The sequence below is a fragment of the Lentinus tigrinus genome (assembly GCF_003813185.1).
Source record: "Lentinus tigrinus ALCF2SS1-7 unplaced genomic scaffold L226scaffold_18, whole genome shotgun sequence".
NCBI classification, from domain to species: Eukaryota; Fungi; Basidiomycota; class Agaricomycetes; order Polyporales; family Polyporaceae; genus Lentinus; species Lentinus tigrinus.
Window position 1 is genome coordinate 355330 of NW_027137927.1, and position 15947 is coordinate 371276.

The window sequence follows — 15947 nt, forward strand, 5'->3', positions numbered from 1 at the left end:
TGGCGGTTTCATGTTCGTGCTCGTCCATCATCCATCATGCAAAGTGCACTGCAACCTGCATCAAATTGACCCTGATTGACTATTATGTATCAGAGCGCAGCTCCGCCTCCCTCCCACCAATCGTTCGTCTCTATCTGCCAGAAAGAGGCCAGAAGCCCGTTGCCGATGTATTGACTGACCCAATGCTAGGATGATACAGACAGCGTCGATCAGCTACTTAGAAATTAGCGTATTCGCACTCTTGGCCCGCCGCGACTGTCGGTGGGCTCACGGTGCTCTAGGACCGTCTCGGATGAGACCATGGGTTACGATATAACATAAAATCATGCAGGAGTGCAAGGTGCGACTCCTCGTTTCTTTCCCTCTTTTTCTCTCTGTTCATTCCCGTTCCAGGAGCCACCATGCGGCCGTCAATTGCAGCAGCAGTGGGTACTTTGGCTGCGGCCGTCCTTCCTCGCGTCATGGCAGGCATGCCCGACAAGATGTATGGCGTGAACCTCGGCGGGTGGCTATTGATAGAGCCGTGGATCATTCCTCAAGGCACGTCCTACATACATGATCACGACTCGTACGTGCTCATGACCACGTTTAGAATGGGTCGACATGGGTGGAGACTGGAACTGCACGGACTGCGCGACGTGCATCGGCTCGGAGTTGTACGTTGCTGTCGTGCGGCGCCATGCGGGCTGTCAACTCATCCTGATCCTTGCACAGTTCGCTCGTGGAGGCTTACCCGGATACTGCTGACGAGAAGTTCGAGAAGCATTGGTGCGTCCATCCGAGTCTCATACGTTCTAGTGTTTTTTCTCAGTCTGTCATCACAACGTTAGGTCAACTTGGTTTACCCAGAGCGACGTTGACGCGCTGAGCGAGGTGGGCATCAACACGATCCGCATTCCGGTGAGTAGTCGTTCCCCCGCCGTCCATATATGCATGCATCCCTGACGTATCGAAGCTCGGTTACTGGATTGTGGAACGCCTTGTGAACCGCAAAACCGAGTTCTTCCCTCGTGGCGGTATCTCCCACCTCGTGAGTACCCTAGCCTCCTCGGACATTGCACGAGACAAATGCTGACGTTCTCGCCAGAAACGGGGTGCCAAGATGCTCAAGGACGCAGGAATGAACGTCATTCTCGACCACCATGCTCTTCCCGGCGTCCAGACTTCCGATCAGGCGTTCGCTGGCCAGTGTACGAAGGACGTGGAGTTCTACGTGCGCCCCCTCCCGCTCGCACGCAACTTCCCTGCGTATATGCTGACATTTTTCTCAGACTCCGTACAACTACCAACGTGCGCTGGTGTGGACTGCTGTCATGACGGCCGTCTCCCACCTCGACCCTGACTTCAGCGCCGTCTTCGCCATCCAGGCGGTCAACGAGCCGATCATGGACGCAACCTTGACTCCCGGTTACGGCGAATGTATGCGTGCCCCTTTGTCTGTCCTTTCGCGCACCATCTGACGTTTCATCATCCACCACAGTCCAAAAGCAGTTCGTACAGACGTTGCGCGCGATGGAGTATATCCTCGGGATTGGCTCTCCCGAGTTTGACCTCGACATCGATGTGGACTTGTCAGCGTCGGCGTCGAACGTCACCGCGACCATCTCTGCCACCATCGGAGGGTTGAGCGTCCTGGATCTCAACGTCAAGACGGCCATTCTGTCATCCATCCCGATTCTCGTCGAGCTCTCGGAAAAACTGGACTTCCGGCTGGACTTCCTTCATTCCAAGACGCGGGAGCCTCTCGTCGCAAAGTGAGTGTTATGTCCCAGCGACCGCGGCTGCTGCTATCCGTATCGTATCTAACCCCAAACGCGCCTAGCTTCATGGACGTCAGCTGGCAGTATAACAACCCGGCCAACCCGGCGGATGCCGCCATCGGCCCGATGGGCTACGACAACCACTTGTACTACAACTTTGGCGCATGTGTCTCATCTTCGAGCGTCTTCGATTTTCTGACGGTATCTCTCCAGGGCGTCACCGATCAGAACGAAAAGGCGTACATGATCCATATTTGCAACCTGCAGCGCCTTCAGAACGATGCTGCGAAGGGCAATTCTCCGCTGTGGTTCGGCGAATGGGCGATCTCGACGGGGTTCAACGCTACGGACGAGTTCCTGTACAAGTGGGCTGATGCACAGAAACACACGTACTCCCAAGGGCAGGGGTGGCTCGTGAGTCGACTGGAGCTACCGTTCTCTGCAATGTTCCTGGAGTACTGACTGGATTATGTGCGCCTTTGCAGTTCTGGAATTTCAAAATCGAGATATCTGAGTTGGCGGGAGACCAAGCGCGCGAGTGGTGAGTCTCGCGTTTGCCAAGTATACTGAGGGTCGTTGGGTTTACCCGGATATTCTTTCAGGTCCTACTTGGAGGGTGTACGGCGTGGGTACTTCACGAAGGACCCGGCTGCGCTGCACGACCCTGACGTATGTGCGCCGTATGTTGGCAAGACTTACACGAGCACTACTGCTGTTGTGGCCTCCTCCACTACGTCTACGTCTGCGTCTGCAACCGACTCCACGGTCTCCGCGTCCACTACGGCAGCTAGCTCCTCGGTAACGGAAGTCACCACTGTCTCGTCGAGCGGTGCCGCCTCCACGACTACTCCGGCTGCCACGTCATCGGACTCTGGGTCCATCACTGCTACCTCGACCACTGCAGTCACTAGCGTCTCGTCATCGAGCGTCGCGGTTTCCACTACAACTGTCACTGCGTCCGCCATGCTGTCCCTCGCTTGATCGTGTTGTGACTCAACAATCTTGACCGGGTTTCGGCCCGATACTGTCTTTCGTTCAGATATACATACTGTAGACCATCGTACATACTATTTTGCTATATTCCGTTCATCGTACTAATATTGGTCCCGAATGCCCTGTTTACGCACTGCGACATCGGTACAGGCATGCACTCTCTGTATATCCAACAGATGCACTCTTTCAGCATGCGTGAATTTGGTAATTATGCGGCAGATACGATTGGGGTATTGCAATACAACTAACTTAAGTATACATCAAGCACAATATGAGGCTTTGCAGGAGCGATCAAGAGGAGGGCTTGTTAAGTTCTTGTTGCATCTGTCCCTTGTCATGACGGACATTGCCTATGAGCATCCGGGTCAGTATGTGTCTGCTCAAAGCATGGTCACAGGGAGACATACCAGACATCTCCTGCTGGCGGTCGCCGGTTACAGCGCCAACGACGGCGTCGACCTTGCCGCTGACGCGGTCGGCGGCGCCCTCGACGTACTGCTTGGCCTGGGCGGCGTTGTACTCGGCCTCTCCCTGGGCGTGCTCCTCCTTCCCGGACTGGGACCAAGAGGTGGCACCGGTGAGGTCACCGATGGTCTCGACGACGGTACCCTTGAGGGAGTGGTACTGCCCGGAGGTCTTACTATTGGTAGGTCAGTTTCCACACGGTGGTTCACGTCGAGGACCGCGAAGCTCACCTGGGCTGATGGGTGTTGGCGGTAGAGGACATGGTGGAGGGTGATGAGTTGGTGAGTCTGTGTCCCGCAGCTGTGTATTATATAGAGCTATGTTGTCCGACTTGTGTCCGAGATGACGCAGTCGGACAGAGGAGCCTCCATGTGCAGCGAGGCACGTGCACGCCTGCGACGGTGACGTTCAAGTGACGCGACGGTGGAGTGCTGTTCAAGGGGGAGCACGATGACGCCAACGCCCTTAGATCCCCTTCTCGATCTGACGCGTGACGTCATTGTCTCTTGCTCGTCCATCGGCCCCACGAGTACTGCGCGTCGCTCGCCCTATATAAGACCTTCCTTCGTCCCTGTCAGATTCCATCAATCCTCACTCTCACCGTCACCACTTCATTTCTTACATCTTCAAACCTCTCTACTTTTCGGTAATCATGTCCTACAACAACAACGGCGAGCCCAAGTATGTCTCTTCCTTCACGCTTCCCCGTCGACATCATGCTGAACACATGCGTGCCTGAGCAGCAAGACCACCGGCCAGTACCACTCTGTGAAGGGCACCGCCGTCGAGACCATCGGCAACCTCACCGGTGCCCAGTCGTGGCAGCAGTCCGGCAAGGAGGAGCACGTCCAAGGCGAGACCGAGTACAACGCTGCTCAGGCCAAAGGATACGCTGAGGGCACCATCGATCGCGTCGGTGGCAAGAAGGACGCCATCGTCGGCGCTGTCACTGGCGACCGCTCGCAGGAGGTTTCAGGTGAGTTCGACCTCGCCTCGGTTTTCCATGCCTTGTGGACGCGTACTGACGACGTTTGTTCGGTCCAGGTAACGTCCGTCAGGACAAAGGCCAAGCTCAGCAGGAAGTGAACAAGAACGTATGAGCGTCTGGACGTAATTCCGTTGTCGCGATAATGGATGTATAATAGATTGTACTATTCTCCTGCAGAGTAATCTGACAAGTTAGACAAGCTAGCACGTCGTCGCTTCGTGAGCAAACTGGGGCGCGAGCACCTTCCCTCCTCTGCTTCCTCCGCTTCGTTCTGGCGAGGTTTAAAGTTGGCTATCGACATCGGAGGTCGTAGGGGCTCCCGGCTGCCGAACTGCAACCGATGGTGGATCACCGAAACCATGTCGGATCACCGAAACCATGTCGCACTTTTGTCGCAATGTCGTTCATGGGAGCGGAGATCGACTGCAGCAAGGTCGCGAACGTTGGTGTGTCGGGGTAAGAGGATAGAGCCTGAAATTGTATACGAGGTGGCAGCCTCTGACTGGTGTCGAGGTGTTAGTCGGGCTTAATATGCAGAAGAAACACTCACTACGCAATCGACGCGAGGCTTCTTCCATAAAACTTCCCACACACGGACATCATGAAATCACCTCAACAATGGTACGATCCACCATTCATATTGCGGGGAGAGACCTCGTCGATGGGAGCCTCATAGCTGCCGTCCTTCTGTCACTGCCGGCCGTTATTTGACACCCTTAGACTCGCACCCTGTAGGAAGCCGGTCGACCTCCTTCAGGTACTCCCAGGCCTGTCTCGATGTACGGGCGCAATATTCCTCGACTATTGCTCGCGTCGCCCGTACTCTCTCAGATGACCTTCGAGAATGTCTCCTCGACCGCTCGCGACTGGCAGGCCGCTGCTGAGGTGGACGGATTTCGGGGACGTTCCTCCGAGCTGACTGTGTCAGGAAGAACGGTGAGCATATGGTGACTCTTCACGAAACGTGAATCCCGTAAGGGCGTACGTCCAAAAAGCTCACCAGGTTCGCGGTCATGGTCGTCGAGACGGAGCGGTGAGGTCACTTGACCGCTCCCGGCAAGGTCGCGTGGGGGCGGCGTCCCTGGACGCCATACGCGCCGACGCGCACCGCGTCTTTCTTGCCCTCCTCTATCGCGCGCGGACGTCCACCTAGACTCGAATCACCACCACGGGATGCTCACAGAGGCACGACAGCGCCCTTCCCGAACTCCGTCGGACCGCTTGATAGAATGCAAGCGATGACGAGGGCGCCCTCGATTGGCCAGGACTGGTTTCTATATGCATCACACTTCTTCTTCGCTCGCTGCAATGGACACTGGCGGACTTGCTGTACGCGAGGGGACCGACGGGCTTCGGAGAGTGATTGCTTGGGGTGGTATAAGATGGTGCGTGGTTGCGTGGTTGCGCGGTGTGGTCTTTGCCCCGTCGCCTCACCTTTTCTTCTCGACTCCGCGCCGACTATGTGGTTTTTGGTGGCAACAGGACTCTTCTGCTCGATCCTGGTCTTTCACGCGAGGGCGGCCATTCCTAACAAGATCCACGGTGTGAACCTCGGCTCATGGTTGGTGCTGGAGCCATGGATGCTGCCGCAAGGTACGAAGCTCTCACTATCCGCGTACACGAACTTATCGTGTACTGTTATTTGTAGAATGGTCCGACATGGGTGGTGACATCAACTGTTGCTCGAACTGCATCGGCTCGGAGTTGTGAGATTCATTTCCATTCCTGCACTCTTATTCGTTGACCGTCGCTGCCAGTTCGTTCGTGGAAGCATACCCCGATACTGCTGACGAAAAGTTCGAGAAGCACTGGTGAGTGATTCATCTATGCTTACCCTGGCACTTCCACTGACTCTGCTGATTGGAAAGGTCGACATGGTTCACTCAAGACGATGTCGACGCGCTGAGCGCGGTTGGTATCAATACCGTACGCATACCCTTGAGTGCGTTCACGCCTCTAGTGCTCGTATATATCATGAACGCGTCAACCCTATAGCTTGGCTACTGGATTGTCGAACGTCTGGTCGATCGCAAGACTGAGTACTATCCCCGCGGCGGTATCTTGCAGCTGGTCAGTGTCATTTCCCCTTGCGAATCAGCAGAGCCACCATCGCTCACGTACGTTCCAGCAACGCGGCGTCAAGATGTTGAAGGAGGCGGGTATCAACGTGATACTTGACCACCATGCGCCTCCTGGCGTTCAAACGGCCAACCAAGCGTTCGCTGGCCATTGCACCTCGGACGTCGAGTTTTACGTGAGCGATTGTTGGTCCATGCGACCGATTGTCGTACTCATCCGGACTTGCAGACGCCTTACAACTACCAACGCGCTCTTGTCTGGACAGCAGTCATGACTGCCATATCGCACCTCGACCCCAACTTCCAGACTGTCTTCGCGATAGAAGCCGTCAACGAGCCGATCATGGATGCGACACAGACTCCCGGTTATGGTGACTGTACGCCCTTCGTCTTTGTACTATCCTTTTTGCAACGGGCTCATGTCAGATTTCTCAGTCCAGATGAAGTTCGTGCAGACGATCCGCGCGGTGGAGTTTATCCTTGGGATAGGCAATCCGGTCTTCGACCTCGGAAGCGAGTCGAAGGTGTCGACGACCAACGTCACCGCTGCGATCTCTGCCTCTGTGAACAGCTCGAAGACGATGAACTCCGACGTCAAGACGGCGCTTCTGTCCTCTATTCCCATTCTTGCCCAGCTTGCGCAGCAACTCGACTTCCAGCTTGGCTTCTCTCTGTCCAGGAAGCGGCAACCGCTTGTCGCCAAGTGAGTTGCTTCCTCTCATGCATGCCCCTCCCAAACGCTCATGCACGATGACGTATGTGCAGCTTTATGGACGTGAATTGGCAATACAACGACCCTCCCAACCCAGCTGACGCCGCTATTGGTCCGATGGGTTACGACAATCACCTGTACTATAGCTTTGGTGTATGTGGCCATCTCTCCTACGGTCTGCCCTGTCTGATGGTTTCGCTGCAGGGTGTCGCCGATCCAAATGAGGAAGCATACCTGACCAGCATATGCAATCTACAGCGCGTACAGAACGATGCTGCTGTGGGCGATTCACCTCTGTGGTTCGGAGAATGGGGACTACCGACACAGTTCAACGCCTCGGATGCATTCCTTAACAAGTGGGCCGACGCTCAGAAGCTCGCCTACTCCCAGGGACGTGGGTGGATCGTGAGTGCAACTGCGCAGTCTCGCAGGATCTTCAGGTGCTTATTACCGCCGCGCTGCAGTTCTGGAACTTCAAAACAGAGATCTCGGAGCTCGCTGGTGACCTTTCCCGACAGTGGTACGTATCGAGCAGCCCTTGAGCACACTTATCATCTGCTCACATCGTCATTGTCCTCCCAGGTCCTATCTGGATGGTGTTAAGCGCGGATACCTGACGACTGATCCATCCGCGGTTCATGACCCTAACGTTTGTGCGCCGTATATCGAGCACGACTGACCGAGCTGTTTATCACATACGCCGCTGTGGATTTGGTCACTAAGTATTTCCTGCTTGGAACGCCTGCACCGGCCCCGTGATCGTTCTGTCGTCTGCTGTCGTCAAATGCGGCGGTCTCAGCAGGCGATTCTGTGAAGATTCGTCCGTCACATAGCGCTTGCCCGTGCCCATGTAGGCCGTCCCCGCTGTGTCTGCCCGCCATGGCTGGCTTGGAACCGTTGCGCCATGTTCGTTAATATGTCGTACGTATACCTTTTATCGTATTTCGCGGCTACCCTCAATGTTATTCTGCGGAATACGCGAGCAGCGCGGTGACGCAAACAGTATGGGCCAAGAAAGGTAATTGCATTGCTGAATTAGGCAAATGTCATCCCCCACTGCTCTTCTGCTCGGTTCCCGACGCGTACATAACCCCGCGCCATCCTGGTTCGTCTTCCTCCACCCCTTCCTTCCCTTCCACTACCACCCTTGTTATCGAGGCCCCGGCGGTCTTTGCTGTCCTAGCTTTCGTCGCTTTCGAACGCCCTACGACTGCGTCGTACACAGCATCCCTTCTTCCAGACCGCCTTCCCCGCATACACCCACTCCCGTATCGACACGTCCGTCTTTGTCACGATGGTTGTCCTCTCTTCGCGCTTCACCGTTCTCACTGCTCTGTCCTCCATTGCGGCGGTGACGATCCTTCCTTCTTCGGCCAATGCCGCGGCTGTCGCGATTCGGGAGCCGTCGGAGGCACAGACAAGTCTAATCGCTCGTCACTCGAGAAAGGGAAGCTTCATCGACGCTACTACTACCACTGGCGACGACGAGAGTAACAGCGACGATGACCGCCAAGATGGTTCTAGGCCTCACCGTGCGAAGGGCTCCAAGGGTGCCGCGCGCAAAGAGCACCCCGTCGTACCTCTCCCGGCCGCTATGACTAAGCATGGTCAGAAGAAGGCATCTGGTTCTGGAGAGGATGGAGATGATCACGCTAAGACGTCGAAGAAGCATGAGAATGAGGCGGTGAGTTCTGCTTGGTTCGGCAAATTGTCACGGTCTCACATGAACAATACAGCGAGATACTTGGGCGATGGATCCCGCGAGTCGCATGAGAAGTTTGTGGGTTGGCTCCCGTGGCGTCTCTGTGCGCCAAGTCGACACTCTTCCTCCCAGAGTCGACAAGCGGCACCATCACCATCACCACGACCACGACCCCCATAAAGTCGTCGTAACCGGCGACGATGACCACGTCGACGTTCACGAACGCTCTCTACAGTCTGCGACCATCGCCTCGCGGGACCCTGACAATATCGATGTTGACGGGCCAGGCGATCATGTTCACATACAGAACCGTCATGACCACCACGACCACCACGACCACTACGATCACGACCACGACCGCGTCGACGTGACGGGCAATCACGACAATGTGCACATCCATCGTTCACCTTTCCCTCATCATCACCATCACCACCATGGCAATGACGGCAGTGATATCGTTGTGACTGGAGAAGACGATGACGTCCACGTGCACCACCGCCGGTACTCGCGCACTCCCCGCAACGGGCGCGTACCCACCCGCCGTTCTCCCATCCCTGCACCAGAGCCTCATCATCATCATCATAACCATCACGATAAGGTCGTTGTCAAGGGCGATCATGACCACGTCAAGGTTCATCGCAGGCACGGTCGATATCATGCTCAGCCGGCGCCGGTAGTTATTTCCGGGAACGGCGGGAACACCTACAAGGTGCAGCCAGCACACTCTCAAAGCCCAGCTGCTGTAATCGACAACGTGGATGTGAACTTGAAGCGAGACGACCAGGACCAGGGCGTCCCGGGGAGGATAGACATAATGGTATGTATTGGTCCGTCTTCACAACGCTGTGCTAACGGCGCAACGCAGAGTCAGGATGCCGCTGCGCCCGGAGGACAGAGGATCGCCTCTCTGGTCTTGGCAAGTCCGGGGGATCCTGCCAACTCGAATAACACCAACTCCCGTGCCTTCGTGCTCAATGCGTCAAACGCGGAGAGTAGTCCGATGTATCTTGTCAGGTTGTCCTCCAACACGACCAACTCTTCCACGCCGTCGAACTCTTCCGGTGCCGCTGACAACTCAACCGCGTCGAGCCCTTACATACTCACGGCGCTCAAGACGAACGTCTTCGACGCGGAGACGGCGCAGCTCAAGCAGTACTGTGCTACTTTCGATCCAAAGCCTTCGGCTCCATCTTCGATGACGGTCGAGAGTTGCGGGGCCGATTCTTCCGGTGACGTCCATAAGAGTCAAGTCTTCGCTTACGAACCTGGTACTGGCGTGATCCGTCCGATGTGGTACGCCAGTGAAGACGACATAGACGATGAGGACGGCACGGATGACGATGACGGCACGGATGGTGACGATGGCACGGATGATGATGACTTGGGCGGAGGGACCATCGGAGGGAACTCGACTGTTGCAGGCGGCGGCGACGTCGATCCGTCCACTCCGGCGAGCAATAGCGATGCGAGTGTCACCAGCTTCGAGCAGCAAGCTTTCGACGAGGAGTTCGGCGACGCTACTCGACGGCCACTGGCACGCCCAATCTTGACTGCGGAAGCACTGGATAAGGCACAGAACGTAACGCTGCTGTTCACTCCTGCGGCTCCGGAGGTGAAGTCACAAGCGTCGACTGGACAGGACGAAGATTCGTCGGCATTGGGTACTACAACGGCTTCAGCGTCGTCGTCGTCGATTCCGTTCACCACGTCCGACTCGTCCTCTTCTCCGTCTTCCGTTTCCACCGGTTCTGTTGCGTCCCTCAGCGGTTCCGCGGTGGCACCGTCCGGGGCGACTGACTCTTCCGTGACTACGGCGACTGCCTCAGTTGGGGACAATACGAGCAATGCTTCTGATTCCACCGCCGTACCTGGTTCGACCGCAGCTTCATCCTCGGCGATCGCGACGTCGACGTCAGACTCCTCTGGCACAACGAGCGCGGCGGCGTCGGACACGTTCAACGGCAGTAACATCATGGCCCTGGCGACGCCTACTACTTCCCCTGCACTCGAGGTGAAGGTGTACAACCCGTATGCAAGCGAGCCCCCGACCACTACTTCAAGTGACTTGGCAACGTCTGGTACCGACGCAAGCATGCTCACGGCGACAAGCAGTTCGGTATCTTCTACGATGACGCCTGTTAGCACCGCGCCGTACGAGTGGATGTTTAGGCAGCGCTCGTTGTCGGACCTGGATTAGTTGGTGTATGAGACGGGCTGGCTTGGGATGTATGGGCACAGACTATCCGCTAGATAATCAATCAATATACACGTTTGATGGCACTCTACATTGTGGGGTGACGCATGTCTGAAAACCTGTTACTTACCTTACGAATCAAGTGCCGCTAGCGCCTCATGCACGCACCCGCAGCTTGAGCGAAATGCAGGACTGCCGCAGTGGATCCCGCACCAACGCTCCGTAAGTTGTCCCCTTCGGGGTGACATACGAAAAAATTGGAACGATACAGAGAAGATTAGCATGGCCCCTGCACAAGGATGACACGCTTTCCCGGAGTGGTAGACCTACGGGTCTCAATATTTATCTTCTTGCTCGCGGGCCAGGCGCTTACACGTCGCGACGCGCCAAGAATTCGCGTGGATGGAATTAAGGGAGTCGTCCCACTCTGCCTCAGCCATGTTGGCACTCCTCCCTCCCATTCATTCCCCCCTTGTGATTTCCCAGCGAGCTCTAATCACCGCGTTAACTGGCGGCTCGCTCGTCCTATCCCCTTGACTTCTCCCAATTCGACTACTATGTCTGCATACGCACCCTTGGACGTCCCGGCATCGGGCAAGCTCCCGTTCACAGACTACTCGCGCTGGCGACTGCGCATCTCCGACAACGGCGACCATACCTGGCACTACCTCCACACCAACGAGGAGTGCACCGCCTGGCCCCAGACCGACTGCGACAAGTACTGGCTTGGGCTCCCGCTCGACCTCCCGCCGCTTCCCAAGCCGACCAACGCGCTCGAGGCCGCGCGCAACGGTTATCGGTACTTCCAGCACCTGCAGACCGAGGATGGACACTGGCCGGGAGAGTACGGAGGCCCGATGTTCCTCATCCCCGGTCTCGTCATTGGCTCGTACGTCACAGGCATGCCGTTCAAGCTCGAGGAGAGGCTGGAGATGATACGCTACTTGTTCAACCACACGAACGAGGATGGGGGATGGGGGATGTGAGTAATGCACTTCTGCTGACATACCCAGAAACTGTGCACCGACGAGACCCATCTCTCCTAGACACGTAGAGGGCTCTAGTACGGTCTTCGGCACCGCGCTCAACTACTGCGCCATGCGGATACTCGGTGTCAAGCCAGACCATCCCGTAGCTGTCAAGGCTCGCGCATGCCTGCACAAGTTCGGCGGAGCGTTGGGTGTGCCGTCCTGGGGCAAGTTCTGGCTGTCCATCCTCAACGTCTACGACTGGGAGGGCAACCACATGATCCCCGCTGAACTCTGGTATGTCCCTGCTCTTAGCTCACTCGCTCATTGCTGATCATCTCCCAGGTTGCTTCCAGACTGGATACCCGTCCACCCGCACAGGTGGTGGATACATACACGGAATGTCTATATACCCATGGGCTATCTATATGGCGTTCGCTTCAAGATGGAGGAGACAGAGCTTGTCCTTGCTCTTCGTGAGGTGAGCTTGCACCGTGTTGCGTGCGGCCAACAGCTAAACCGCGCCGGTAGGAACTCTATACCCAAAACTACTACTCGATAGACTGGCCGGCGCAGCGCAGCTACGTGCACGAAGTCGACCTCTATACCCCGCACTCCCTTGTCCTCGAGGGCGTATACAAAATCATCGACACCTACGAGAACTGCGCGTTCCCGCCCCTGCGCCGCGCAGCTGTTCGACGCGCGTACGAGTTGGTCGTGCTCGAGGACGAGAACACGGACTGCCAGGACCTCGGCCCCGTGAACAAGATGATGAACCAGATCGTGCGAATGCACGCCGATGGTCGCGACAGCGAGGCGTACAAGAAACACTACGAGAGGCGGCACGACTTCATGTGGGTCGGCGCGGAGGGGATGATGATGTGCGGCACGAACGGCTCGCAGCTGTGGGACATTGGCTTCACCGCGCAGGCGCTCATCGAGACGGGGCTGGGTCAGGAGGAGGAGTTCCGGGACAGCGTGGTGCGGATCCTCAAGTGGCTGGATAACTGCCAGATCAGGGAGAATCCGAAGCACTTCCAAAGCGCATATAGGCACCAGACGAAGGGCGCGTGGCCATTTAGCACGAAGACGCAGGGGTACACGGTCAGTGATTGTACGGGCGAAGGGTTGAAGGCGGTGCTGTACATCCAGGAGCACGTCAAGTGAGTGCCCTGTTCTTGGCCGACGCGACGTACTTGCTGACCGTGCTTCCAGGAATGCACCGAAGCTGATCTCCGAGGAGAGGCTATGCAACGCTGTGGACGTCCTGCTCAGTCTGCAGAACCCTGACGGCGGCTTTGCCAGCTATGAGCTCATTCGTGCGCCCCTCTTCTTGGAGTACTTGAACCCTGCCGAAGTGTTCGGTGAGTTTGGTTCACGGACGACTTGCCGTGGCATAGCTGAGAGCGCTGTGTCACAGGCAACATCATGACCGAGTTCAACTACCCCGAGTGCACAACGTCCGTCATTACCGCACTGTCGATCTTCCGGAAACATAACCCCAAGTATCGTGCGAATGATATTCAGTGAGTCTTGGACTGGCCGTTTACGTGGGTGGGATCCATATCTGACTCCCTTTTCAGGCGCACGGTCACCAAGGCGGTTGATTTCCTGCACAAGGCACAGAAACCGGAGGGCCCGTGGTTCGGCTCGTGGGGCATCTGCTTCACGTACGCGACGCAGTTCGCGCTCGAGTCGCTCTCGCTCGTCGGGGAGACGTACGAGAACAGCCCGTACGCGCGCAGGGCGTGCGACTTCCTCATTAGCAAGCAGCGTGCGGACGGCGGATGGGGAGAGAGCTACAAGGTTTGTCCCCTTTTGTTTTTGTCCTCCTATGGAAATGTATCTGACGCTATACTTAGTCGTGCGAGGTGTTGCATTGGGTCGAGCACGAGCAGACGCAGGTCGTGCAGACGTGTTGGGCGGCGATGGCGCTCATGTATGCGCAGTACCCGCACCCAGAACCGATTGAGCGCGCGGTTCAGCTTGTCATGTCTCGCCAACGACCGGTGAGTGTTGCTTCCATATGGTGTGTTTGGGTTACGCCGGGATGTTCATCGGGCGTACAGGACGGCTCGTGGCCGCAGGAGGCGATCGAGGGCGTGTTCAATAAGAACGTGGCCATCTCGTACCCCAACTTCAAGTTCGAGTTTACAATTTGGATGCTTGGGCGGGCGCATCGATACTTGAAGGAGCTCAAGGGCCGGAAGGCGGCATGAGCTGCGATGTATTGAGCGGTTAGTGTCAATGCCAGTGCTTCTTACCGTTGGTCGGGCTGCCCAGCTGCGTCATGCTGGGGTGTTAAGCTGTACGAATTTGAAATCGGTGATCCCTGAAATTTGTGGAAGTTGTCCCTCGAGGATCAGGACTTCACTCCTCCGCAAGTACTGCTGCTGTAAGTGCGCCGTCAGGGTATAACTGACTCTTCGATCGGCTTAGTTCCTACTCTAGTTCAACCTCCTTCCTTGCCGGACATTCGATGCCTGATCTCAAGCTCATCGCTCGGTCAATACTATCTGGAACGGATGATCCTCATGGAATCAGGAAGCATCTCTTCCCTGGAGGAGACGTACTCGTTCTCCTCGCCGATGTGCGGTCCTCAGGTCGTTCTCAAGGATATGTCGAACAGACGTCCATTGACGTGTGGTCAATACGCGACCCAAAGAACCCGCACCGTTTGCTCCGGACGAGAACGAAGCCTGGATGGGTCGCTGAAGGCGCCGTGCTTTCAACAGTGAAGGAACCCGACTCGGATAGCGCGATGGGTAGTTTGCTGCTCACCTGTGTAGCCGGAGACTATATGGAGAGCGTGGACTTGTGGGTGTCTGCAGCACTGCCCGCCCTCACTGCGCATATAATATCTAAAATCCTTGACAGCGCCCTTGAATGTTACGACATCTGCCTCGACGATGATACGCCCGCAATCCCTGGTGCCGAGCCACCGTATGACATGATCATCTCCGAGTCCTGGCAACCCATCCCGCACTTCCAGGAGTGGAGCCCAGATGGGCTTGGCGCTGTCGAGGTGTCGCAGGTCGTTCGCGATGTTGTCGTATGTTCGGTACTGCACTGGGACCGACCGCTCGGTGACTACGACGAAACTGCCGGCAATTACAACGAGCAGCTCAATCCCCGATTTCCGCTCCCTGGATTCGAGCAGATCTACCTTGTTCATCTGGCAGGTCCCACCGGGCGCTGGCTGCATCCTCGCTACGTGGAGGTTCGTGCGGAAAGTCTCTCAGCATGACCGCGATACAGTACTGACGAAAAATGCCAGCCCTTCATCGGCGCCCGGGCGTATATCCATCAAGACCACCTCTATCTCCTGGGCCGAACAGCCTGCACATACGTTGTCCGCGACTACCGCTTTTCCACGGATATGCTACTCTCGCCCACTTGCGACCCAGATACAGACTTCTTTGACCTGGGCTGCCCCCTCGCTGAATGCGAAAGCGGCCGGCTACCCGACCCCCGTGTTCCTTGGGGCAGTTGGGACCACGAGGACGTACACTTTGATCCTCTCCACGGATTCACCATCCTCCTGCTCCGCGACTGGTTCGGGGAAGGACAACTCGTGCGTCTCCCCCTTCCCCGACCAGTGGACGAGCCCACACCGCGCTCGACTGTGCACGCCTTCACCGCGCCCATCATACCTAACAATTCCAAGTTTACGCGTCGATGGCTCGGGCTGAACCATGCCATCATTTACGGCGAGGAAGAGCTGGGCCCGGATTCCGGGGGCGACTTCTTGTTCCGGCTGTCCTTCCAGTTCGACAGCGAGGAGCCTGAGCCTGGTCTCACTGCCGACGGAAGCGCTGATAATGACGGAGCGTTGCGACCCTTGATCATCCGTGAGGATTTGCAGGCTGATGTGGAGCTTCCTCTCATGCATTTCAGCGACCCTTTTGCGTTCGACGAGGGATCTGTGCGTATGTGCATGACGGAGCGAGGTGCCGTGGATCAGGCAGAGTTGTTCGTGTTCTCTCTCGGACATGGACCGTAGCCTTAAGATGCTACGGACCCCAACAATGAGTGATACCGCCTTGTCAACGCTGCTAGTGAGAGAGGGAAGGAGTACGGTTGATGC

At 56.6% G+C, this 15947-nt stretch overlaps 7 protein-coding genes across 7 annotated transcripts; 6 read left to right on the forward strand and 1 right to left on the reverse strand.

The window, feature by feature from the left end:
- The first annotated feature begins 254 nt into the window (after positions 1-254).
- L226DRAFT_108557 (glycoside hydrolase) lies at positions 255-2877 on the forward strand. The gene is made up of 13 exons (XM_067672104.1): positions 255-340; positions 394-540; positions 593-656; positions 715-768; positions 831-900; positions 956-1030; positions 1088-1213; positions 1272-1419; positions 1481-1754; positions 1823-1922; positions 1974-2174; positions 2246-2301; positions 2363-2877. The coding sequence occupies exons 2-13, from the start codon at positions 402-404 to the stop codon at positions 2739-2741; spliced, it is 1686 nt and encodes a 561-aa protein (XP_067533926.1). The 5' UTR covers positions 255-340; positions 394-401; the 3' UTR covers positions 2742-2877.
- Positions 2878-2940: 63 nt separating this feature from the next.
- L226DRAFT_489177 (uncharacterized protein) lies at positions 2941-3652 on the reverse strand. Its single transcript, XM_067677261.1, has 3 exons — positions 3449-3652; positions 3161-3393; positions 2941-3103 (listed from the first exon to the last, which is right to left on the reverse strand). Exons 1-3 carry the CDS (start codon positions 3478-3480, stop codon positions 3045-3047), a joined length of 324 nt encoding a protein of 107 aa, XP_067533927.1. The 5' UTR covers positions 3481-3652; the 3' UTR covers positions 2941-3044.
- A 158-nt stretch (positions 3653-3810) lies between these two features.
- L226DRAFT_489182 (mismatched base pair and cruciform DNA recognition protein) lies at positions 3811-4408 on the forward strand. Its single transcript, XM_067677262.1, has 3 exons — positions 3811-3899; positions 3962-4194; positions 4263-4408. Exons 1-3 carry the CDS (start codon positions 3871-3873, stop codon positions 4316-4318), a joined length of 318 nt encoding a protein of 105 aa, XP_067533928.1. The 5' UTR covers positions 3811-3870; the 3' UTR covers positions 4319-4408.
- Positions 4409-5666: 1258 nt separating this feature from the next.
- On the forward strand, positions 5667-7675 carry L226DRAFT_465557 (glycoside hydrolase; the record flags this gene model as incomplete). The annotated part of the gene is made up of 12 exons (XM_067675928.1): positions 5667-5799; positions 5855-5912; positions 5964-6017; positions 6075-6165; positions 6202-6276; positions 6335-6460; positions 6514-6661; positions 6720-6987; positions 7050-7149; positions 7201-7401; positions 7461-7516; positions 7579-7675. 12 exons carry the CDS (start codon positions 5667-5669, stop codon positions 7673-7675), a joined length of 1407 nt encoding a protein of 468 aa, XP_067533929.1.
- A 308-nt stretch (positions 7676-7983) lies between these two features.
- On the forward strand, positions 7984-10979 carry L226DRAFT_108634 (uncharacterized protein). Its single transcript, XM_067672105.1, has 3 exons — positions 7984-8680; positions 8733-9515; positions 9564-10979. Exons 1-3 carry the CDS (start codon positions 8291-8293, stop codon positions 10893-10895), a joined length of 2505 nt encoding a protein of 834 aa, XP_067533930.1. The 5' UTR covers positions 7984-8290; the 3' UTR covers positions 10896-10979.
- A 218-nt stretch (positions 10980-11197) lies between these two features.
- Positions 11198-14188, forward strand: L226DRAFT_536478 (lanosterol synthase). Its single transcript, XM_067681123.1, has 9 exons — positions 11198-11874; positions 11939-12157; positions 12206-12341; positions 12392-13023; positions 13076-13224; positions 13281-13386; positions 13444-13666; positions 13723-13869; positions 13930-14188. The coding sequence occupies exons 1-9, from the start codon at positions 11450-11452 to the stop codon at positions 14077-14079; spliced, it is 2187 nt and encodes a 728-aa protein (XP_067533931.1). The 5' UTR covers positions 11198-11449; the 3' UTR covers positions 14080-14188.
- L226DRAFT_108699 (uncharacterized protein) lies at positions 14012-15902 on the forward strand. Its single transcript, XM_067672106.1, has 4 exons — positions 14012-14255; positions 14312-14677; positions 14738-15080; positions 15138-15902. Exons 2-4 carry the CDS (start codon positions 14340-14342, stop codon positions 15861-15863), a joined length of 1407 nt encoding a protein of 468 aa, XP_067533932.1. The 5' UTR covers positions 14012-14255; positions 14312-14339; the 3' UTR covers positions 15864-15902.
- Positions 15903-15947: the final 45 nt, after the last annotated feature.

What these genes read in the sequence shown, in the direction of transcription:
- L226DRAFT_108557 (XM_067672104.1), top strand. Translation starts at nt 402, where the DNA reads ATGCGGCCGTCAATTGCAGCAGCAGTGGGTACTTTGGCTGCGGCCGTC. An exon ending in TCAACACGATCCGCATTCCG is followed by an intron (nt 901 to 955) that starts GTGAGTAGTCGT and finishes GACGTATCGAAG; the next exon opens with CTCGGTTACTGGATTGTGGA. An exon ending in CGGGAGCCTCTCGTCGCAAA is followed by an intron (nt 1,755 to 1,822) that starts GTGAGTGTTATG and finishes AAACGCGCCTAG; the next exon opens with CTTCATGGACGTCAGCTGGC.
- L226DRAFT_489177 (XM_067677261.1), bottom strand. Translation starts at nt 3,480, where the DNA reads ATGTCCTCTACCGCCAACACCCATCAGCCCAG. An exon ending in GCCAACACCCATCAGCCCAG is followed by an intron (nt 3,394 to 3,448) that starts GTGAGCTTCGCG and finishes ACCTACCAATAG; the next exon opens with TAAGACCTCCGGGCAGTACC. An exon ending in CCGCCAGCAGGAGATGTCTG is followed by an intron (nt 3,104 to 3,160) that starts GTATGTCTCCCT and finishes GGATGCTCATAG; the next exon opens with GCAATGTCCGTCATGACAAG.
- L226DRAFT_489182 (XM_067677262.1), top strand. Translation starts at nt 3,871, where the DNA reads ATGTCCTACAACAACAACGGCGAGCCCAA. An exon ending in AACAACAACGGCGAGCCCAA is followed by an intron (nt 3,900 to 3,961) that starts GTATGTCTCTTC and finishes GTGCCTGAGCAG; the next exon opens with CAAGACCACCGGCCAGTACC. An exon ending in CCGCTCGCAGGAGGTTTCAG is followed by an intron (nt 4,195 to 4,262) that starts GTGAGTTCGACC and finishes TGTTCGGTCCAG; the next exon opens with GTAACGTCCGTCAGGACAAA.
- L226DRAFT_108634 (XM_067672105.1), top strand. Translation starts at nt 8,291, where the DNA reads ATGGTTGTCCTCTCTTCGCGCTTCACCGTTCTCACTGCTCTGTCCTCC. An exon ending in AGAAGCATGAGAATGAGGCG is followed by an intron (nt 8,681 to 8,732) that starts GTGAGTTCTGCT and finishes TGAACAATACAG; the next exon opens with CGAGATACTTGGGCGATGGA. An exon ending in CGGGGAGGATAGACATAATG is followed by an intron (nt 9,516 to 9,563) that starts GTATGTATTGGT and finishes GGCGCAACGCAG; the next exon opens with AGTCAGGATGCCGCTGCGCC.
- L226DRAFT_536478 (XM_067681123.1), top strand. Translation starts at nt 11,450, where the DNA reads ATGTCTGCATACGCACCCTTGGACGTCCCGGCATCGGGCAAGCTCCCG. An exon ending in ATGATCCCCGCTGAACTCTG is followed by an intron (nt 12,158 to 12,205) that starts GTATGTCCCTGC and finishes ATCATCTCCCAG; the next exon opens with GTTGCTTCCAGACTGGATAC. An exon ending in TATCGTGCGAATGATATTCA is followed by an intron (nt 13,387 to 13,443) that starts GTGAGTCTTGGA and finishes CTCCCTTTTCAG; the next exon opens with GCGCACGGTCACCAAGGCGG.
- L226DRAFT_108699 (XM_067672106.1), top strand. Translation starts at nt 14,340, where the DNA reads ATGCCTGATCTCAAGCTCATCGCTCGGTCAATACTATCTGGAACGGAT. An exon ending in TATATGGAGAGCGTGGACTT is followed by an intron (nt 14,678 to 14,737) that starts GTGGGTGTCTGC and finishes AATCCTTGACAG; the next exon opens with CGCCCTTGAATGTTACGACA. An exon ending in TGCATCCTCGCTACGTGGAG is followed by an intron (nt 15,081 to 15,137) that starts GTTCGTGCGGAA and finishes GAAAAATGCCAG; the next exon opens with CCCTTCATCGGCGCCCGGGC.